The following is a 23742-nucleotide window of genomic DNA, read 5'->3' as shown; positions in this document are numbered from 1 at the left end:
CAAAACAATGAAAAATACTATCTCAAATATGACCTACAGGTAAAACTAGATTTCACTCAATTCCTCTGTACCAATTATATCTTTCTAAGTTATTTTAAAGTTCCAGAAATTCAAGTCATGAGGGAAAACAATCTCCCCCTTGTACATGCAGAAAAATCAAGTATAACTTCGGTCACAATGATCTGGCTGATGAAATTTTTTTAGTTTATGTTAAGACTTGAAGCAGAAAAAACAAATTAGATTGACTTTTTTCCTTTACGATCTATTGACTGTGTGGGTCTATTTCTGGGCTCTATAGCGATCGTTCTCTATTGATCTATCTGTCTAGTTTTTTGCCAATACCTCACTGTCTTGATTACTGTAGCCATACAGAAAAGTCTTCAAATCAAGTAGGGTGAGTACTCCAACTTTGTTCTTCAGTATTGTGTTGGCTATACAACACCTTTTGCCTTTGCACATAAACTTCAGAATTAGCTTGTAGATACCTAAAAAACAGCTCATTGGGGAATTCCCTCGTGGCCCAGTGGTTAAGAATCTGCCTTCCAATGCAGGGGACGTGGGTTCGATCCCTGGTCCAGGAACTAAGATCCCACATGCCACGGGGCAACTAAACCCAAGCGCTGCAACTACTGAGCCTGCATGCTCTGGAGCCCACGCACCACAATGAGAGAGAAGTCCACGTGCCACAAGGAAAGATCCCACATGCCGCAACTAAGACCCAGCCAAATAAATAAAATAAGTTAGTTTAAAAAAAAAGAGGAAGCTCACTGGGATCTTATTGAATCTATATAACAAGTTTGGAAAAACTGACAACAGTATTTACTCTTCCAATCCGTGAGCACAGAATATCGCTCCACTTATTTATCCCAGTCTAAACATGAGAAACATATTGAGACAAATCCCAGCTGAGAAACTACCTGACCAATACTGCTCAAAACCGTCAAGGCCATCAACAAATCTAAGAAACTGTCACAACCAAGAGGAGCCTAAGGAGACAACTAAATGTAATGTGGTGTCCTAGATGGGATCCTGGAATACAAAAGGGACATTAGGAAAAGCTGAGGAAATATGAATAAAGTATGCACTTTCCTTAATAACAATGTAACATCATTGATTCATTAATTGTGAAAAATATACCACACAGATGTAAGATATTCAATAATAGGAGAATCTGTGTGTGGTGTACATGGGAACCCTCTGTACTATATGATAATTCTGTAAATCTCTAATTTCTAAAATTAAAAGTTTATTTTTTAATTGGAAAAAAAATTTAGAACGTAGAGCAAAGAAATGTATACTCTTTTAAAATTCACCACCTAAACCTGAAGGCATGTACATGGCAATATTTCAAAATCAGTTCCAATCTTAGGTATGTTGCTCGTTTTGAAACTCAATCAAAAGCAAAGTCTCCTCTATCACATTATTTCTGACCAAGGTTAAAATTTATCATATTTTTTCTCATCTTATTTTCTTTTGTACACTTAATAGACTAGGGGGTGGTACTTTTCTGGTCATGTTCAACTTAAAACTCAGTAACTGGCAAATTTCACACACAAAAAAATCTCTCCACTGAACATTTGAAAAATAATTTGGCAGAACTAAACACTAGTTTACACTATAAAAAACTTAAAACATCTGTTTTTTAAAATCGTTTACTTTCGTCCTAAGGAAAAAAAAATCCTTGACAAAAAATTTTTTTAAGTGTTAACCTAACAATGTATAACATTATAACATTAACTGTGCTAGGCAAACATAGATAAAAATGTCTCTTATTTGGAGGATTTACTAGATCTACAGATTCAGTGAGTAACTGTTATTTCTTCTTACAGTTATCACATCTTTCAGGAATGCTGTTTCTAAACATTCCTTCCTCCAGGAAAACTACAAACAATATTCCAACTCTAGTATATTAAAAAGCTTGCACAGGATAAATCACAAAACATACTAAACTTAGTATCTTTAACACAGTATCCTACATCATCCCATATTATATCAAATCATATTCCTCACAGGCAAATGAATATAAACCCCTCTTCAATACTTCAATAGTCTCAATATCAAACCTGCCAATATGACAGAAAGGCCATTTTCAGTTGAGTCAATTTTATTACCTCCCCCCAAATAAATCCTACAAAATTAAACAAAGATGTAATACAACTAGATACTTTGTTGAAATAAGCCTTTTCTATTTTAAGGGGAGGACCTACCCATCTTCTTCCTGGCGCATGCACAGAAGATTATTTTAAAAATCCAACAGTACTTTAAATGCTTTTCAAAACTGACATAAACGGTTTCTATCAGCCAAAAATTGGGGAGTAAATGTTTTTAAATTTATCCTTTACATTAAGAGTATCAGAGCAGCACACCAAAATTACCTATTATAACCTATTATATCCAATTCCCAAACTTATGTTGAGGATTTAAATCCCATACTACCATATATAAACACCATCAATGCAATACAGAATAGGCACAAAAAGAGTCACCAGCATGATGTGGTGACAAAATATTAAACTGTCAAAAAATAACTCACTTTCCCAATATCTTATTTTTAAATTCGTGTGGTATCTTAATGTCATTTAAAAAAAAACAGAAAGTCTTGTTCAGTGATACAACTAAAAGTACTTTTCATTTCCTCAACAGCCAATCAAAATTTAGGATTCCGAATTCAATACTTTCAAACTCTGAAACAACAGTTCCATAAAAGTCAAAGCAAATGCATTAAAAAATAATTTTTCATAGGACCCTCACCACCACCAAAAAAAAAAAAAGGAAAACATGGATACCAGGCAAGGATGTTTTTAAAAGAAAACACTGAAATGGAAAGAAGTTTCTCATCATGATCCATGATGGTGCGTTCCTGTCTTTATCCTAACTGACATCTGAGGATATAGTTTAGATGATCCTCGGAATCATCTAATTGGGGGGAAAAAAAGTTTTTGAGGCTGGAAAAAACTATCACACACTAAAACCTCTACTGCAAAATTTACAGAAATGTTCATTACCAGATTGATATTTTTGAAATAAAAATTAAAATCTGGAATTACCAACTATTACTAGGAGGGTGGGCATTCTGAGTTTACCTTAAAGACACAATGAATGAAACTATGTGTCTACCTATAAAGAAAAACTTTAGGTCAACCCTTCAATTTTACTAGTTTATTTGTGCACCGGACCAAGTAGATAAGCTATAATGTTACACAATTTGTGGGTTTATTAACAACTTCATTTTTAAGTCATTGGTTGTAGAGTGTAAGTTAAAAAGCTGTTACAGGGTCAGAAGCAACTGGTTTGGCACTACTTAACGATATAAACTGGAAAATGGCTTTTTCCAAATGATTCTGGGGAATGAATTTCTTGCCTGTAACTGCTGGGCCAGGTTCTCATTTTCCTGGATGATTGTTTTCCAATTGTTTCCAAAAATATTGCTCTGATAAACTATTCTACACTTAAATTTATTCATGTTTTATTAGGATAATGTAATGGATGAGGTCCAAATGTGATTGAGATTACCAATGTTATAGATAAATGAGATTATTTCCATTAAAATAAAATGTGCTTTGATCATCCTATTTAAAGTTTTGTAAGTAGTGTCATTTGCCGTCCACATTCTGCTCTTTGACACTAAGATAGGATCTCTCGTTCACAAGATCAAAGGTACAGAAATTACTACTTGAAAGGTAAGGCATCTCTACCATACAAGCACTCATCCTACAGCTTAAAGGGGCCTTTTTGAAAAACTACACTAACAAAATTCATGTTCCCACCTCCATCTCAGTGTCCCTTTCTCATCTTGCCTACTTTAATTTCTGACATTTTCCCCATATTGCCCTCCATGAATCAAATCTATTTCAACTTAGAAATTGTGAGAAAAGATTTAAGATTTGTTACATATCATATATCCCTACTAATTTTAAAAAATTACTGACATATTAAGTTCATAAAAAGATTCAGAAGGGAGGAGCAAAGGAAACAAGGCCTGAACACACCAAATGTGTAATATTTAGGCCATTGAGATTACAGTGCTTCAGCCAATTAACATGGGGAAAAAATGTCTGTTGGTCAAGCATTCAAAGGACTGTAAAACAGATCTGCAGAAGCAATTACAGCAGTAATTTCACCCAAGTCATTTGGTATACTACAATATAATTCTTTAAGATTCAAAACATCAAAAAAAAATGTTTTCCCTAACTTTGCTAGCTCATTTTGTAGGGTTAAATTTCCATCTCAATCTATTTTCTTTCCTATAAATTAATCAACATCTGTAAACTTCTTGCCTGTTCTAACTATTAGAGAATTAGAATGGGTGTTGATTAGATCAAAGTTGTAGTTTCAATTGTTTTTAAAACAATTACTCTATTCCACAGAATGTGGCACTATCCTATTTCACAGACTGTTACTTCTCCCCGACATTCTTACTTCTAGTTAAAATAACAAGCATGGGACAAACAGACCTCTGGCCCTGACAGATTATCAGTAGTATCAATTGTATGTACTGACTGAAATTGACCTTTTCCTAAGAGGATTTTCAAACAAACTAACAAAATAAGCTTCACAAGCATAAAAGCTTAACAGACACGGCACATCCACCTACAACATGGATAAGATCCAAAACTTGTTTGGATGGAAGAAGGGTGAAACTAAGAGCAACGGACGCCCTTAACCCTTATAAACCCTAAATAAGAAAGTGTTTAAAGACCAGAGGCACGTATAATACATTTGCACCCCCATAATGCCAACGTAATAAATGCCTCTTGAATGGACCGCGACAAGCACAAGTTTTCCCAGAAGCGCCGTAAGTTTTCCCGTAAGTACACATATGGAAATAAAAATCGCAAGTAGCAGCGCCGTGGTGAAAAAAATCGACTGATCTGGAAGTTAAGAGACCTTGGTTTTAGACTCCTAGCTCAACAACTAACTCCCAGAGTGACCTTGGGCAAACCAGACTCCCTAGGCCTCACTTTCGTTATCTTTGAGAGAGAACTTGAAGTCCCTCTTACAGTATTAACTCTGTTCCAACTCCCTGTGATTCGGAGTAGGCTTCTGAGCTGCCACTAATCAATGCCAGAAAAAATAGGAAACGGGTTAAATGGGTCAGAGTCCCCGAAGCGGAGATAGTGGTCAGAGGGGAGGGTAAGTGGACCCTGACCCCGCAAAGCGCGGGGCTGGATTCGGGGGGTGCCGAGCTGTCTGCGGGAGGGCCGGAGGTGGGACTGCCCGGCTCCCGGCCCGGCGGGAGGTGGAGCCGAGGTTCTCGCGTGCATTGTCCCCGGGAGGGAGCCATGTTTCCTCCTCCCCGGCACTCCCAGATGGCGGCCGGGGGCGCGGGGCCGAAGCTGAAAGCCCCGTGGTCTGGAGGACCAAGCGGAGGCGGGCGGGCGGGCGGGCGGGCGGCAGAAGCTCCGGGCCGGGTAGGCCTGTCTCGGGAGCCGCGGCCCCGAGACTCACCCGGCGGCGGCGGCGGCGGCGGGAGGGACGGCCCCCCAAGCGACGGTTCCCTGCTCCGCGCCTCCCACCCCCGAGTCGGTTGGAGCAAGAAGGGACACCATGCCCAACCACGGCCTGAGTCGGCGGCGGGCAGGCCGCATCGGCCTCATGTGCAGCCGTAGCTGGGCGGCGGAGCAGCGAGAAGCTGGCCCGGGCGCCTCGACTTCCGAGGCCTCGGGCCGCCCCAGTCCGGCGCGCCCTGATCCCCTACTCACCGTTGGCGCGTTTGAGGGCATTTTCCGGCCTCTGGAAATAGGCCGGCATCTTGGCGGCAGGCTCAGCTCACCCGGCGTCAGCGAACTCCTTAGGGGCCCGGGCCGGGAGAGGAGACGAACGGGAAGCAGCGCGAGGCTCCACGCTCCTCGCCAGCAGTAGCCCGCGCCCAGCCGGCCAGAGACGGAAAGGAAAGAGCCACGTGACCCCCGCGCGGCGGCGCCGCCGCCGCCTAGGCCCCGGATGTAGGGGCGGGCCTTCGCCCGCGCACCGCCCCTCCTCGCGCGCAGGCGCGTTGGCCGTACGCCTGCCGGCTGACGTGGCGCCGGCCGAAGTCTTCCTAGCTCTCTGGCTGCACCTGGGGACTCTGCGGGGAAATGTTAGGGAGCCGGTTCTCCGGCACCTCACTCTTGAGCGACAATCTGGGTGGGAAAGGTGAGATTTGGGTCAGAGCTTCTGTCTGGCGAGAAGGCACAGATTCTTCTAACATGACTTGTGCGGAGTCATACAAATTTACTGTCAGGTCCCATCCGCCTAGAGAATGTCCTGGCTCGACTGAGTTAAAATGCTGAATTTATTCATTTAACACAAGTCCTTTGAGCAGATATCATTAGGGCCAGGGATGCTCACCACTGGAGATAGTAGTGAACTGTCACAGCACGGACTAGTATGGGGAGGAGGGTTGTAATAAGTAACTTAAACAAATAAGCAAGCTTATTTCATATCTAGGTAAAATTTTAAAACTGGGGACACAGAGAGTGCCTGGGCCCTCAGAGATAGATGAGTACACAATGAGGGTCAAGATAGGATCTTTTCTGGGCCTGGAGAAAAGCATAATTACTTGCTGTTGATTAATGCTCACTTAGTAGAAGACAAGCAACCTAAGCATACTAAAAGCCACTCAGGAGGTGGCAAAAGGAAGTAATCAGGGTGATAAAGGTTTTTTCCCTAATCAAGCTACTTTTGTACTATATATGACTGGATAATTTCTCTAATACAGTGTTTTGGAGGGCTTTTCTGACTTGAGTGGAATAAATATGATTCTCAAAAAAACAGTTGTTAAGGGCACAACTGAAGTAGTACATTATACATATTTGCAACATAATGTCTTACAGTTTTAAAACAAGTATCACGTTTTACAGTTTACTGAAATGCTTTCACATTCATTGTTTTGTTTACAAGAATGCTGTGATGAAGGTATTTATACTGACGAACATAATAAATTTCAGGGGTAAACCAAGGTTCACATTTATACATTCATTGAACAAACTACATCATATTATCAACAAACCATTACTATGTGCCAGGCTGAGGAGATAAGCACCCCGATAGGTAGGTACACAACAGTTGAACAGGATAGATTTGGTTCCTGCCTTCTCAGACTTTGCAGTCTAGAGAGAGGAAGATTTGAACACTCATCGGAAGCTCCGTGGAGGGAATTCCCTGGCAGTACAGTGGTTAGGACTCCGTGCTTTCACCACCCAGGGCCCAGGTTCAATCACCGGTCAGGGAACTAAGATCCCACAAGGCCAAAAAAAAAAAAAAAAGAAGCCACGTGGAAACGGAGACACCACTCCAGTCCAGGCCCCCATTGTCCCTCTAGGCCCATCTCTCAGCACACTCAGTGTCTTTTCAGTGCCCGAAACAGCCCTCTCCTACCTCCAACCCAGCGCATGCCATCACTTCACTTGGAAATTCACCACTGCCCATTCCTTGCTCTGGCAACAATCACCTATACGTGTCACTTCTGCCAGGATTCTTCCCTGGCCCCCAGATAAGATTAAGTGCCAAGGCATTGAGCGCCAGTAACATGCTGTCTTAGCACTGACCATACTTCAGTGTAATTACTTGCAGACTGTAAGTTCAGAGAGGGAAGGACCATATTTGTGTTGTTCACCACTGTATCCCCAATGCCTGGCAAGGCATCAGGCAGACAAGATGCTCTCAAAAAATGCTGGAGAGAGATGAATAAATCCTTACATAAATATTTATATAATACATTTTCCTACCTTACACATGGGGAGGTAACAAGTTTAAAGGCCAATGTGTGTCACACTTCATTCATAGAGCATCTCCCCATCTACACGGAGTGCTCGATATCCCTAAGCCTCAGCATGCAAATAGTAAAGAAGAAACAAGAATATTCTTCACCCAAAGTTCCTAATGGCACTGATTCTGAACCTCCAGTTGTGCCGAAGTTCACTCATGATTTTCTGAGGTCAGTGCTCAAAGATAGCATGCTTTCCTGCACATACATATCCCTCCCCCCCCCACCCCACACCGTTACCTGACTAACTCTTGCTAGTACTTCAAGCTTCAGCCCAAAGGCTTCCTCTGCAGAGCCTTTCCTGCCAGCGGGGGCCCAACCCAACTTCCCCTTTGCCTGTGCTCTTTGTTCAGGCCACCGTTAACTCCATCACTGGGGCCAGCCCTGAACACTCTGCTGCCCCTGCCCCCTTGTCAAGGGGTGGCTGTGTTCCTCCATCAAACCACTGGTGCCTGGAGGTGACCAGTGACCGACTAGCTCTTCCCACTAGCTACTTCCAGAGTGCGCTCTCTCTCTTTCTCTCTCCTCCCTTAAATTCTGAGTTTTGACATTCATGCCATCAGTCTAGGCCACATGTGATTCCTCCACACTGCAGTCCTCGACAGGCACCTTCAGAACCCAGGTCACATTCCCTCATTCCTTGGCTCTTAGTTCTGGCTCCCTGTCACTCTCTCCAACACCACCATCGTAATGATTCGTGGGCTCTATACCCATGTATCAGTAAATGATCCTGGCCACCTGGCCTTCACTATGTGTCCTCTACCTGAGCTCAGCCACTCACACATGGTGATACCCTAGAGTCTAGACCAGGAATCAGCACACCTTTTCTATAAAGGGCCAGGTAGTAATTAATGTAGGCTTTGCAGGCCAGGAAGCAATGTCTTCAATTATTGGGGCAACCGTTCTTGCTAAAAGGATAATAGTCTTTTTTTTTTTAAATATATTTTAAAATGTGAGAAAGCATTCTTAGCTCAAGGCTGTATAAAAACAGGCAGCAGGCCAAATTTAACCCACAGGTCATAGTTTGCTGACCCCTAACCCAGACCTTGTCACGCTAACTGTCTCAGTTCCCAAATCTTGATTTCAAGCATCTTATTTTCTGGCCACCACCGCCTATGGTTAATTCTATCAGATCCCTGCTTGAACAACCCTGCTGCCTGACTGGGACCTGCAATCCATTCATCAATTGTGCTTCCTTTTCGCTGCTCTCATCCCTCTTGTCCTCTGTTTCCTCCAGATGCAACTTGGACTCCATCATTTAGTTATTTTTCTTGCTCAGTTCTCCCTTTATTCTACCCCAAACCCTGGCCAACCCAAACCTCCACCCACTCCTTGCCTATAGCCTAATGTGACTGGAGAAGAATGCACAGCCATGTCGACAAGTCTCACTTTAAGTTCACGACCACAAGCCTCAACAAGCACTGTGTTGCTGTTGCTGTTCAGCCATCCTACTCCACTTCTCTGGGCCACACTCCCACTCTCCCGGATGACTAGTTCATGCTTTTTCCTCTCTCTAATTCTCCAGTACGCCCTTTCTCTACTCTCAGCCAATGGCCAGAACAGTGGAAAAATTAGAGAACTTTGGCACTCTGCCATCTACCACCCATCTTCATCTGTGCTCAGACCCTCTGCCTTCCCTCCTGTTACTCTCCATCCACTATCCCATCTAGAGCCAGCCCCTACCTACCAATACGTTGGATTCCATCTCCTCTCACACACAGAGATGATCACTGCATCTTCCCTGAAACACTGTCTTCATTTGGCTTCCAGGATCACCCTTCCCTGATTTCCTTCCTGCCTCTCTGTCTGCTCCTTATCTCTCTGACCTCTAAGGTTGAAAAGTCCCAGGGTTCAGCTCCTGGACCTCTTCCCTCCTCTAACTACCTTCATCTCTTGGTTCTAGCTCAGGCTTCTAGGTACTTTCGCAGTATGCGTCTTTGCCATAGGCATCTTTGCCGCAAGCATTTTGGCTCCAAATATTTTTTGCCGCATAACTAATTGGCCTTAGGCAATTTTGCCCTAAAAGATAAAATAACGAAAAGTAAAAGAGTGACCTCATCTGTCAGCTCGATAAAGACATCCATAATGTCACTAACCGGAAGAAATGCTAATACATTTCAACCAGTTGAAACCAAACTGTCAAACCAAGAACTGTCAACCAGTTATTATATCCTTCATAACAAAATTGTCTTACGGCCAATTAGTTATGCAGTGGAAATGCTTGCTTATGGCAAAGGTACCCGACATGCTAGCTCATAGATTTAGAAATCACATCTGTGCTTATAAGTTACAAAATTGTATCATCAGCACTTGATCTCTCCCCTGAAAGCCTGTCTCACATCCATTAAATGTTTGACACACGGCGTACACCCAGCCTGTCCCAAACCAGACTCCGGGTCTCTTCTGGCTGCAACCTGTGCCTCCTGCCATCGTCCCCCAGTGAACCATTACAACCCCTTTCTTCCGGTTGCTTAAGCCACAAAAGTGTTGGAGACATCCTCGACTCCACTTTTTCTGTCATATCCCCACATCCAGTCAACCCATCAACAAATCCCACATGTGCTACCTCCACAGCTATCACTCTGATCCAAGTCACCATCATTTCTCATCTGGAGTGTATAATAAATAACCTGCTAGCTTGTCTTTCTCTTTTCACCTGGCTCCCTTCTCTTTTTTCTCCACTTAGCAAGGAGGGGGATCCTTTTAACACAAAAGTGAGGTGATCATGTCAGTCCCCTAATGACGACCCTCTTGTGGCCCCCAGATCACCCTGTGAAAGTCAGTCCTTATAATGGCCTACAAGGCCCTACACAATCCCTTCCTTTCCCTGTCCCTCCCATTGCCACGTCAGTGTCACCTTTTCAGTGCTGTCTTCCCTCACCTCTTTAAAGTAATAATAGCCTCCCTTCTTCCCATACGGTACTTCTGGCGTGCTTCTCTTCTTTATTTTCCTCCATAGCATTGATTTCTTTATCATCATTTGATCCCTGATATATTTTATGAGTTTCTTTCTTTATTGTCTGCTCCTCTAGAATACAAGTTGATGAGGGCAGGGATTTGTCTGTTTTGTTCAAATGCTATATCTGCAGCACCAGTAAGAGTGCCTTGCACAGAGTAAGCACTCAATAAATCTTCGTCGAAGAAATGACAATTGGTTAAAGCAAGCCTCCTATATTATAATTGCCCGTCTGCATGTTGGTCTCCTCTATGACCCTGGAAGTCCTTTGAAGATAATGATTGGGACCATTAATCTTTGCGTCTGGGCAGTGCCTGGCTCATGGTCACACCCAAGCACCTTGGTGGCTCCAGCTGCACAATAACAAACTAGGTCCTAAACCTCACAGCCTTGAATTCCTAACTATGGAAGTGTCTAACTGGGGTTGGAAAGTTTTTAGGCAGTGGTGCACCAAAGGCAGACGTGGGGTACACTGTGCTTGAGCCAGACAGTTCTCACTGAGCCTTTGGGTTCTGCACATTTAAAGCAGGAACTTGGAATGCAAATTCAGTTGAGTATATTCTTTAGCAGAAACATGTCCTGGCAATATACTGTTATTTATTGGGAAAAATGCATCTTACACTCAGGAGTCTTCAATTAATATTCTGCTTGCCTCTAGAAGAAGGCTGAGGGGAAGAAGAAAGAGGGGCTTGTTTGTGGGAATTGGCATACGTGCTCACACGTGCCATTGTTGGCACACCATGAAGCCCAGCTCCTGCTTGGGAGTTGAGGAGATTATGCCCAAAGCTACACAAACCATCTACAGCCAAGGAAGCAGAATGAGTAAAAGACACTGTGCATAGTGGTTTTGGGTGTGGTTTGAAACGAGGCTTCTCTGTGAAATGTGTTAAACATGATTAGAAGGAACCCTAGAAGGTGTGGGCTTTCATCCTAGGTTTGTGGATGTTAGACTATCTTCACATGGACCTTTTCATTGTGCTCTCTTCTCAGGGAGCAGCTAAAATAGTCCCTCCTCAGAGAACCCTTTCCTGACCACCCAATCTAATCTAAAGACCAGCCTGTTTTAATTCTCAGGGGAGCAGTCAGCACTACCTGGGAGTTTTCTTTGTTTCCTTGGTTACTGTCTGTCTTAACATACTAGATGGTAAGCTTTAAGAGGCCAAGTTCATCTTGTTCACCGCTGTATCTCCAACTCCTGGAACTAAGCCCAGCACAGGGCAGGCATTCCATAAGTATGAGACGTGTGAATAAATGAAGGAATGGAGACTGTGGTAGACAGACTTCTAAGATGTCCTCCAAGACTCCTTCTCCGTGGTGTATACATCCTGTTTAATGTCTGGGACTGTAAATGTGATGGTGTATTACTTCTGTGAGTAGGTTAGTTATATGTCCCAGTTGACTTTAAGAAGGGGAGATTGGGGCTTCCCTGGTGGTCCAGTGGTTAAGACTCCACCTGGTTGAGGAACTAAGATCCCACATCCTCCCCCAAAAAAGGGAGGGGGACATCATCTGGGTGGGCCTAACCAATCACATGAGCCCTTTAAATCTGGGTGTAGAGGTCAGAGGCAGAGGAAGTAAGAGATTCAAAGCATGAGAAAGTATATGGAGGGAGCCACAGAGTGAAAAACTGCGGGCAGCCTCTAGGAGCCGAGAGCAGTCCGCCAGCCAAAAGTCAACCAGTGAATGGAGGCCTCAGTCCTACAACTGCAAGGAACTGAATTCTATCAACAACTTGGATGAGCTTGGAAACAGATTCTTCCCCAGAGCCTCCAGAAAGGAATGCAGCCTGGCAAGACCCTGAACAGAGACCCAGCCACACAAATCTACAGAACTGGGAGCTAATAAATGGGTGTTGTTTTAAGCCACTGTTTGTGGTAACCTGTTACATAGCAAGAGAAAACTAATACAGAGACCTTAACAGTTTTCTCCATATTAACTCACAGAGAAAAAAGAATGAAACACTATGGAGTCTTCGCTTTGCAGGAAGTGAAAACCAAGGTACAGCTCAATGGAGGAAAAGGGCAAGACTGTGTAAGGTGTAACTATAAAAATTCAGACAGGTCTAGCGAAAGCCCCATGAGAGCTTTGAGACTCTCTGAGGCTATGAACAAGTTACCGTACTCCACACTGGTGTTTTTAGAACTAGGGGCATGTTACATTTCCTAGGGAACTAGGATTATAAATACATCTCAGTTATTCCTATGAGCATGCCAATTTTGGGGTTAGTTGTGGCTTCAAACCACAGCTTTGCCATTTTACTTGACATTGGGCAAGTAATCTCTCTGAGCCTCAGTTTTATCAGCTATGGAATAAGCATTATGAGGTTGTTGTGAGGTTGAGTGAGATACTATGTGTATCGTTCTTAGCACCATCCCTGACACAAGCTCTCTAGAAGTCATTTCCACGTATATGCAAGACGGATAAAATAATCAGTGCTTGAAATATTCACAGCCTCTTTCTGCCCCCTCAACTGCTAAACTATTCTGATGATGACTAATGAGCGTTTCCCCCTTTCCTTCCCCCTGTTTTCCACATCCTGTAATCGGGACAGGAAGTAATCAATCAGGAGGACAGCTGGAGAAGTTGGGTAGGAGATTCAGGTAGGAAGGGGCTGAGATGAGAGACAGAGGGATAATAGAGGGGTGGGAAAAAAGGCTGATGGGGGGAAAAAAGGAAAGAGGAGAGAAGATGAAGGTAACAGAAAGAGTTATTTCTAAGGAGAGTGGAGAGAGATGTGAGAACCTGTGCCAGACGAATGAGAGAGAGAGCTTACAAAAATACAAGGGAGTCTGTGCCGACATAAATACATGATTGAATAAATAAATGTGAGCAAATAGAGAAATTTCGCGTGGAGAAGAATTCCACATAATTTATATAGATACTTTGCCCTCAAGAGAGTGGAACATAAGCCTCCACTCCTTAGGTGTCAGCTGTGCATAGTGACTTCTATCCAAAAAGAACAGTATAGAAAAAGGAGAGAGGGGGTGACTTTACAGGAGAGAAACCCAGCAAACACAACCTCAGCCAGGAGATCAAGGTGTCATATGATGAGATGAGAACTGCACTTGACCACTGTGGTCTTCCTCCCGCTAAATGCAAAACCCAGTCTTATCGTGAGAAAAACATCAGACAACTCCTAACTGAAGGACAGTTTATAAAATACCTGGCCACTACTCCTCAAAACTGTCAAAGTGATCAAAAACAAGGAAAGTCTGAGAAACTGTCACAGCCAAGAGGACCCTAAGGAAACATCCTAAGTAGAAACCTGAAACAGAAAAACTCATTAGGTAAAAATTAAGGAAATCTGGATAAAATATAAACTGCAGTTACTAATGTATCAACATTGGCTCAATAGTTGTGACAAATGTATTATACTTTTTTTTTTAATATTTATTTATTCATTTGGCTTGCACTGGGTCTTAGTTGCGGCATGTGGGATCTTTTTAGTTGCAGCATGTAGGATCTAGTTCTCTGACCAGGGATCAAACCTGGGCCCCCTGCACTGGGAGCATGGAGCCTTAGCCACTGGACCACTAGAAAAGTCCCACAAATGTACTATACTGATGTAAGATGTTAATAATAGAAGAAACCAGGTGGGGAATATATAGTAACTCTCAGTATTATCATTGCAACTTTTCTGTAAATCGAAAACTGTTTTAAAACAAAACATTTATCCCAGATTTCAGTACCACATTTTAAAATTAAAAATAATACAATAAAATGTTAAAAAATATGAGAGGAAAGGAATTTTAAGACATATTACTGTAGGTAATGAATTCTGTCATCTTTAATGCTCTTTGAAAAATGCAAATAAGGATCAGAATTAATTTTTTTTTTTTTAGTGACTTATTTATTTATTTATTTATTTACGGCGGTGTTGGGTCTTCGTTTCTGTGCGAGGGCTTTCTCCAGTTGTGGCAAGTGGGGGCCACTCTTCATCGCGGTGCGCGGGCCTCTCACTATCGCGGCCTCTCTTGTTGCGGAGCACAGGGTCCAGACGCGCAGGCTCAGTAATTGTGGCTCACGGGCCCAGTTGCTCCGCAGCATGTGGGATCCTCCCAGACCAGGGCTCGAACCCGTGTCCCCTGCATCGGCAGGCAGACTCTCAACCACTGCGCCACCAGGGAAGCCCCAGGATCAGAATTAATTTTAATTGCATTTTCCTTACTGAAATGTTTCTTTTAATGCAACACAGCTCCAAAGCTGGGCTTCCTGGGGCCTAGGATCTACTCAGGTTCCAATATTAACATCCTGAAATGTTGGAGAACACAAGAAGGATGACTTCCTCTTGGGAATGTTCTGGAAGTCTCGAATAGCCTGGAAGCCAGTTAACCATCAAGACAGAGTGTCAGAGCAGTTGACTGAATCCCCTTCCAGAAGTGACTTTCCAGTCCCCTGGCAGGCCCGGAATCCGTTAAAAGAGCTGCCACCCCAAAGAAGCTCTTGGCTGACTACATGCCTAATCTCTGATTAAATCCAGTTATGGAAACAGATGAAAAGAAGAGCCACACTTGGTTCACAGGAGCCTGGGCATTGGAACATCTGTGGAAAATATTGGGTCCCTTATCCACATACCCAGAGAGTTTGGGCATTTTCCAAATCCACATCAGTGCCAACAACTTCTTTATCTTTTCCTGGGGAGCAAGGAGCAGGCTGTACAAACCAGACATAGCGGGCCAGAGACTGTCACCCTTAGAAAAGCCTGCCAGGAAGGTAGGCCCTTGGCTGGTGTCGGGAACTTGGATTTCGGGATCACTCCCACCATTCCCAGAATTGATAAGAGTGACCAACTATGCCTAAACTATTCGTACACACAGTGGGGGTCATGCTGAACACCTGTTTCCTTGTGAGAGGCTGGAATTTTGGTACGTGCTGGGCAGAAGTTGCCTATGTGACCGGCACCTTCAATAAAAACCTTGAGTCTCTAATGAGCTTCCCTGGTCAACAATATTTCACATGTGCTGTCACGACTTGTCGCTGGAGGAATCAAGTGCATCCTGTGTGACTCCACTAGGAGAGGACTCTTGGAAGCTTGGGCCTACTTTGCTCTGAACATCAGCCCCTGTGCCTTTCCCCTTTGCTATTTGGCTTTGTATCCTCCAGCTGTAATAAATTACAGCCATGAATACAGCTATATGCTGAATCCTGTGAATCCCCTGAACAAATCATTGAATCTGGGGGTGGTCTTGGGGACATCCTACACAAGCTATTCTTCTTTTGGGGGGATATCATTAGTTTATTATAAAAGAGAGACATGGAAATTATTTACATGATGAAATATCTCAGTGGAATGGGCAGCTTCACGTGATGCCATTTCAGTAGTGGTTTATTTCAGTCTACATACTTTCCAAGAACGTCACCATCTCTAAGTAAGAAATAATCCTTGTCTAGAACTGCTTTGGTGCCTTAGAGCCCAGTCCGGTAACTACTACTGTTGTTTGCAATACTTTTCCTTGAGATTTTTCTAGAAGCATAATGCCTCTTTTGGTTACAGTTTCCGCTGCACTCTTTTCAACTAATACTTGGTCAAAGAGGGGGAAAAACTTTCTAAATGCCTGTCCTGCCGTGACTCCGGCCACCGCCACCGTAGTTTAGTTCATACTCTCCACAAGGCTACTCTTATCTATAACATTAGCATAAAGATTTTTCTTGGTCCAACCCTTATTAGGACAGGCACAGAGGAAGATATGGTTAGCTGCATTTGACCACTGAGAAAACAAGCCCAGAGAAGACTGGTTTAACAGCTAGGAGGGGCAGAGCTGGAATTAGAGCTCAAGTTTGTCTGTTCCACACCCAGCAGTCAATCTTATTGCCAAAGGTTGGGGTGCCACCCCTCTCTCCACCCTCTACTTCTCCCCCTTAACGCTGGAGAACCTGTCTGGCAGGTCTGACAGCGCTTGGGGGTGAAAGGGGAGGGAGGAAGGCGTCAGTTCCAGTCATCCCCCCACCTTCCCAGAGATAACCTCTCCACCCCTACCCTCTGTCCCACTCCATCCGAGCCTGGCCGAAGCCTTCTTTATCCTTCCCTCCCAGTACCCACCACCATCTTCCTCAAATCCTTTGTTTTAGTACCTATTGGTCGTCATCTTCCTCCTCATTTATTTTCTGAATGCCTCCAGAATGTGCTAGAGACTAAGGTGACACCGATGGGCCTTGGCCACAGGGGGCTGTCCCTAACTTACTCTTAGAGGAAGTACTTAGAGTGCCCACCTTAGGTCCCCACACCCAGCAGAGCCACCCAAGCAAGGGAAGGAGAGGCAATGACTCGGAGGCTCTCATCCTGTTCCACCTCTGAGACTTCTCGCCTTTTTCTCTTTCCGCAAGTGTGGATCTCTAGGTCTGAAATCCCAGAAACAATAGATCTGGTCATGCATTCCCTCTCCTCTTTTCTGCTTTGCCACCTGTTGTAAGGTGGTCACAGGCAAGAACTCTGCTGTGCTTATGTCTGTACCCTCTCCCCAACCTTTAGCCCATGTCACAGTCTGTTTTGCAGCTGCTAGCACACTGAGCAAAGGAAATCAAGTCTGACTGATTCTACATTCTTGCTAATTTAATGGAAAATGATTACCCAAGCCCAAATACCACATAAAATTATAACGTATTTTGGGCTAAATGTGTCTCTTTTAAGATTCAGCAAATGACCTTAGTGAAGTAGAAAAGACAGGATATCTGGGGTCTATGGATTTAACGTATTTTCTTATTTTTTCTGTCTACCATGTTTCTTCAAATCTAGAAATGCCATCAGTGATTAAACACATCATTTTATGTACCATGAAGAAAGAAAACAACACTCCCGATTATAATTATAGGATGCATCCCAATTTCAGAGACTTAAAAATTTGGACTATTGGATGCAAAGAAATACAGCATTTTTTAAATTGTGAAATAAAAGTAATAGGAGAAAAAAATTGCTGCAGTCATCTATCTAAAGAAAACCACTGTTACTAACGTTTGAATACTTTTCAATATTGTTCTATATTTTTACAGTTAGGGACCTTATAGATAGTATATTTAATGCCTTTATGCACTAAATATACACATTTATAAATATTTGTAAATACATACATTTATGTACTATACATTTCTACATATTTGTATTTTTATTATACAGTCCACAGTGTTTGGGGTACACAGCCCCAAACCTTCCTTCACACCCTCCCCCCTTGCTCTTCCTCTGAGGAAACCACTGTCAGCAGCTGGGTATGCATCCCTCCCATCCTACAACATATATACGTACACATATACACACAGCAGCATAGAGTTTTACACATAGATGGGATTATAATGAGTTAGTACAACTATGTCTACCTCACACTCCTTCATATCTTCATAGCATTCTGTAATATGGAACGTACGATTGTTTTTTGTTTCTTCATTAACATTGGCTAATTTTCACATTTTCTTTTTTTTTTTACAGAAGATTTATTTTATCTATTTAGCATTTTTTTAACATCTTTATTGGAGTATAATTGCTTTACAATGGTGTGTTAGTTTCTACTTAACATTTTTTTTGAATTTTACTTTATTTTTTTATACAGCAGGTTCTTATTAGTCATCGATTTTATACACATCAGTGTATACACGTCAATCCCAATCGCCCAGTTCATCACACCACCACCACCACCCGCCGCTGCTTTCCCCCCTTGGTGTCCATATGTTTGTTCTCTACATCTGCGTCTCAATTTCTGCCCTGCAAACTGGTTCATCTGTACCATTTTTCTAGGTTCCACATATATGCATTAATATGCGATATTTGTTTTTCTCTTTCTGACTTACTTCACTCTGTATGACAGTCTCTAGATTCATCCACATCTCTACAAATGACCCAATTTCATTCCTTTTTATGGCTGAGTAATATTCCGTTGTATATATGTACCACATCTTCTTTATCCATTCGTCTGTCGATGGGCATTTAGGTTGCTTCCATGTCCTGGTTATTGTAAATAGTGCTGCAATGAACATTGGGGTGCATGTGTCTTTCTGAATTATGGTTTTCTCTGGGTATATACCCAGTAGTGGGATTGCTGGGTCATATGGTTATTCTATTTTTAGTTTTTTAAGGAACCTCCATACCGTTCTCCATAGTGGCTGTATCAATTTACATTCCCACCAACAGTGCAAGAGAGTTTCCTTTTCTCCACACCCTCTCCAGCATTTGTTGTTTGTAGATTTTCTGATGATGCCCATTCTAACTGGTGTGAGGTGATACCTCATTGTAGTTTTGATTTGCATTTCTCTAATAATTAGTGATGTTGGGCAGCTTTTCATGTGCTTCTTGGCCATCTGTATGTCCTCTTTGTAGAAATGTCTATTTAGGTCTTCTGCCCATTTATATATTTTGGAGATTAATCCTTTGTCCGTTGATTCATTTGCAAATATTTTCTCCCATTCTGAGGGTTGTCTTTTCATCTTGTTTGTAGTTTCCTTTGCTTTGCAAAAGCTTTTAAGTTTCATTTTGTCCCATTTGTTTATTTTTGTTTTTATTTCCATTACTCTAGGAGGTGGATCAGAAAAGATCTTGCTGTGATTTATGTCAAAGAGTGTTCTTCCTATGTTTTCCTCTAAGAGCTTTATGGTGTCCGGTCTTACATTTAGGTCTCTAATCCATTTTGAGTTTATTTTTGTGTATGGTATTAGGGAGTGTTCTAATTTCATTCTTTTACATGCAGCTGTCCAGTTTACCCAGCACCACTTATTGAAGAGACTGTCTTTTCTCCACTGTATATCCTTGCCTCCTTTATCATAGATTAGTTGACCATAGGTGCGTGGGTTTATCTCTGGGCTTTCTGTCTCGTTCCATTGATCTATATTTCTGTTTTTGTGCCAGTACCATATTGTCTCGATTACTGTAGCTTTGTAGTACAGTCTGAAGTCAGGGAGTCTGATTCCTCCCGCTCCGTTTTTTTCCCTCAAGACTGCTTTGGCTATTCGGGGTCTTTTGTGTCTCCATACAAATTTTAAGATTTTTTGTTCTAGTTCTGTAAAAAATGCCACTGGTAATTTGATAGGGATTGCATTGAATCTGTAGATTGCTTTGGGTAGTGTAGTCATTTTCACAATATTGATTCTTCCAATCCAAGAACATGGTTATCTCTCCATCTGTTGGTATCATTTTTAATTTCTTTTAACAGTGTCTTATAGTTTTCTGCATATAGGTCTTTTGTCTCCCTAGGTAGGTTTATTCCTAAGTATTTTATTCTTTTTGTTGCAGTGGTAAATGGGAGTGATTCCTTAATTTCTCTTTCAGATTTTTCATCATTAGTGTATAGGAATGTAAGAGATTTCTGTGCATTAATTTTGTATCCTGCAACTTTACCAAATTCATTGATTAGCTCTAGTAGTTTTCTGGTGGCATCTTTGGGATTCTCTATGTATAGTATCATGTCATCTGCAAACAGTGACAGTTTTACTTCTTCTTTTCCAGTTTGTATTCCTTTTATTTCTTGCTTTTCTCTGATTGCTGTGGCTAGGACTTCCAAAACTATGCTGAATAATAGTGGTGAGAGTGGACATCCTTTTCTTGTTCCTGATCTTAGAGGAAATGCTTTCAGGTTTTCACCATTGAGAATGATGTTTGCTGTGAGTTTGTCATATATGGCCTTTATTATGTTGAGGTAGGTTCCCTCTATGCCCACTTTCTGGAGAGTTTTTATCATAAATGCGTGTTGAATTTTGTCAAAAGCTTTTTCTGCATCTATTGAGATGATCATATGGTTTTTAGTCTTCAATTTGTTAATATGGTGTATCACATTGATTGATTTGCGTATATTGAAGAATCCTTGCATCCCTGGGATAAATCCCACTTGATCATGGTGTATGATCCTTTTAATGTGTTGTTGGATTCTGTTTGCTAGTATTTTGTTGAGGATTTTTGCATCTATATTCATCAGTGATATTGGTCTGTAATTTTCTTTTTTTGTAGTATCTTTGTCCGGTTTTGGTATCAGGGTGATGGTGGCCTCATAGAATGAGTTTGGGAGTGTTCCTTCCTCTGCAATCTTTTGGAAGAGTGTGAGAAGGATGGGTGTTAGCTCTTCTCTAAATGTTTGATAGAATTCACCTGTGAAGCCATCTGATCCTGGACTTTTGTTTGTTGGAAGATTTTTGATCATAGTTTCAATTTCATTACTTGTGATTGGTCTGTTCATATTTTCTATTTCTTCCTGGTTCAGTCTTGGGAGGTTATACCTTTCTAAGAATTTGTCCATTTCTTCCAGGTTGTCCATTTTATTGGCATAGAGTTGCTTGTAGTAGTCTCTTAGGATGCTTTGTATTTCTGCGGTGTCTGTTGTAACTTCTCCTTTTTCATTTCTGATTGTATTTAATTAATTAATTTATTAATTTATTTATTTATTTATGGCTGTGTTGGGTCTTCATATCTGTGTGAGGGCTTTCTCTAGTTGTGCCAAGTGGGGGCCGCTCTTCATCGCGGTGCGTGGGACTCTCACTATCGCGGCCTCTTGTTGCGGAGCACAGGCTCCAGACGTGCAGGCTCAGTAATTGTGGCTCACGGGCCCAGTTGCTCCGCGGCATGTGGGATTTTCCCAGACCAGGGCTCGAACCCGTGTCCCCTGCATTGGCAGGCAGATTCTCAACCACTGCGCCACCATGGAAGTCCCTCTAATTTTATTGATTTGAGTTCTCTCCCTCTTTTTCTCGATGAGTCTGGCTAATGGTTTATCAATTTTCTTTACCTTCTCAAAGAACAAGCTTTTAGTTGTATTGATCTATGCAATTGTTTTATTTGTTTCTATTTCATTTATTTCTGCTCTGATCTTTATGATTTTTTTCCTTCTGCTAACTTTGGGTTTTGTGTGTTCTTCTCTCTCTAGTTCCTTTAGGTGTAAGGTTAGATTGTTTATTTGAGATTTTTCTTGTTTCTTGAGGTAGGCTTATATTGCTATAAACTTCCCTCTTACAACTGCTTTTGCTGCAACCCATAGGTTTTGGATTGTTGTGTTTTCATTGTCATTTGTCTCTAGGTGTTTTTTTTGTTTGTTTGTTTGTTTTTTATTTTTGGCTGTGTTGGGTCTTTGTTTCTGTGCGAGGGCCCTCTCCAGTTGCAGCAAGCGGGGGCCACTCCTCATCGTGGTGTGTGGGCCTCTCACCATCGCGGCCTCTCTTGTTGCGGAGCACAGGCTCCAGATGCGCAGGCTCAGCAATTGTGGCACACGGGCCTAGCTGCTCCACGGCATGTGGGAGCCTCCCAGACCAAGGCTCAAACCTGTGTCCCCCGCATTGGCAGGCAGACTCTCAACCACTGTGCCACCAGGGAAGCCCTCTAGGTATTTTTTGACTTCCTCTTTGATTTCTTCAGTGATCTCTTGGTTATTTAGTAACATATTGTTTAGCCTCCATATATTTGTGTTTTTTACGGTTTTTTCCCTGTAATTGATTTCTAGTCTCATAGCATTGTGACTGGAAAAGATGCTTGATATGATTTCAATTTTCTTAAATTTACTGAGGCTTGATTTGTGACCCAAGATGTGATCTATCCTGGAGAATGTTCCATGTGCACTTGAGAAGAAAGTGTCATCTGCTGTTTTTGGATGGAATGTCCTATAAATATCAATTAAATCTATCTGGTCTATTGTGTCATTTAAAGCTTGTGTTTTCTTTTTAATTTTCTGTCTGGATGATCTGTCCATTGGTGTAAATGAGGTGTTGAAGTCCCCCACTGTTATTGTTGATTTCCTCTTTTATAGCTGTTAGCAGTTATCTTATGTATTGAGGTGCTCCCATGTTGGGTGCATATATATTTATAATTGTTATATCTTCTTTTTGGATTGATCCCTTGATCATTATGTAGTGTCCTTCCTTGTCTCTTGTAACATTCTTTATTTTAAAGTCTATTTTATCTGATATGAGTATTGCTACTCCAGCTTTCTTTTGATTTCCATTTGCATGGAATATCTTTTTCCATCCCCTCACTTTCAGTCTGAATGTGTCCCTAGGTCTGAAGTGGGTCTCTTGTAGACAGCATATATATGGGTCTTTTTTTTTTTTTTTAATTTTATTTATTTATTTATTTATTTTTGGGTGTGTTGGGTCTTCGTTTCTGTGCGAGGGCTTTCTCTGGTTGTGGCAAGTGGGGGCCACTCTTCATCGCAGTGCACGGGCCTCTCACTATCGCGGCCTCTCTTGTTGCAGAGCACAGGCTCCAGACGCGCAGGCTCAGTAATTGTGGCTCTCGGGCCTAGGTGCTCCGCGGCATGTGGGATCTTCCCAGACCAGGGCTCGAACCCGTGTCCCCTGCATTGGCAGGCAGATTCTCAACCACTGCGCCACCAGGGAAGGCCTGGGTCTTGTTTTTGTATCCATTCAGCAAGGCTGTGTCTTTTGGTTGGAGCATTTAATCCATTCACGTTTAAGGTAATTATCGATATGTATGTTCCTATTACCATATTCTTAATTGTTTTGGGTTTGTTTTTGTAGGTCCTTTTCTTCTCTAGTGTTTCCCACTTAGAGAAGTTCCTTTAGCATTTGTTGTAGAGCTGGTTAGGTGGTGTTGAATTTTCTTAGCTTTTGTTTGTCTGTAAAGCTTTTGATTTCTCCATCGAATCTAAATGAGATCCTTGCCGGGTAGAGTAATCTTGGTTGTAGGTTCTTCCCTTTCATCACTTTAAGTATATCATGCCACTCCCTTCTGGCTTGAAGAGTTTCTGCTGAGAAACCAGCTGTTAACCTTATGGGAGTTCCCTTGTATGTTATTTGTCATTTTTCCCTTGCTGCTTTCAATAATTTTTCTTTGTCTTTAATTTTTGCCAATTTGATTACTATGTGTCTCGGTGTGTTTCTCCTTGGGTTTATCCTGTATGGGACTCTGCGCTTCGTGGACTTGGGTGGCTATTTCCTTTCCCATGTTAGGGAAGTTTTCAACTATAATCTCTTCAAATATTTTCTCGGGTCCTTTCTCTCTCTCTTCTCCTTCTGGGACCCCTATCATGCGAATGTTGTTGCGTTTAATGTTGTCCCAGAGGTCTCTTAGGCTGTCTTTATTTCTTTTCATTCTTTTTTCTTTATTCTCTTCCGCAGCAGT

The 23742-nt window shown here is 42.2% G+C and overlaps 1 protein-coding gene and 1 pseudogene across 1 annotated transcript in view; both read right to left on the bottom strand.

Annotated features, from left to right (window-relative positions):
- EIF3A (eukaryotic translation initiation factor 3 subunit A) overlaps positions 1-5916 on the bottom strand; it is a 32274-nt gene extending 26358 nt beyond the window's left edge. Inside the window, exon 1 of the mRNA XM_036828907.1 lies at positions 5703-5916. Within this exon, the coding sequence (XP_036684802.1) occupies positions 5703-5751 (49 nt within the window). The 5' untranslated portion in view covers positions 5752-5916. The remainder of the gene's footprint in view (positions 1-5702) is intronic.
- Positions 5917-16034: 10118 nt separating this feature from the next.
- Positions 16035-16749, bottom strand: LOC118882888 (annotated as a pseudogene).
- Positions 16750-23742: the final 6993 nt, after the last annotated feature.

Source organism: Balaenoptera musculus, chromosome 16 (genome assembly GCF_009873245.2).
Source record: "Balaenoptera musculus isolate JJ_BM4_2016_0621 chromosome 16, mBalMus1.pri.v3, whole genome shotgun sequence".
In the NCBI taxonomy this organism is placed as follows: Eukaryota; Metazoa; Chordata; class Mammalia; order Artiodactyla; family Balaenopteridae; genus Balaenoptera; species Balaenoptera musculus.
The sequence above is the reverse complement of the archived record's forward strand: the minus strand, read 5'-3'. Positions and strand labels throughout refer to the sequence as shown.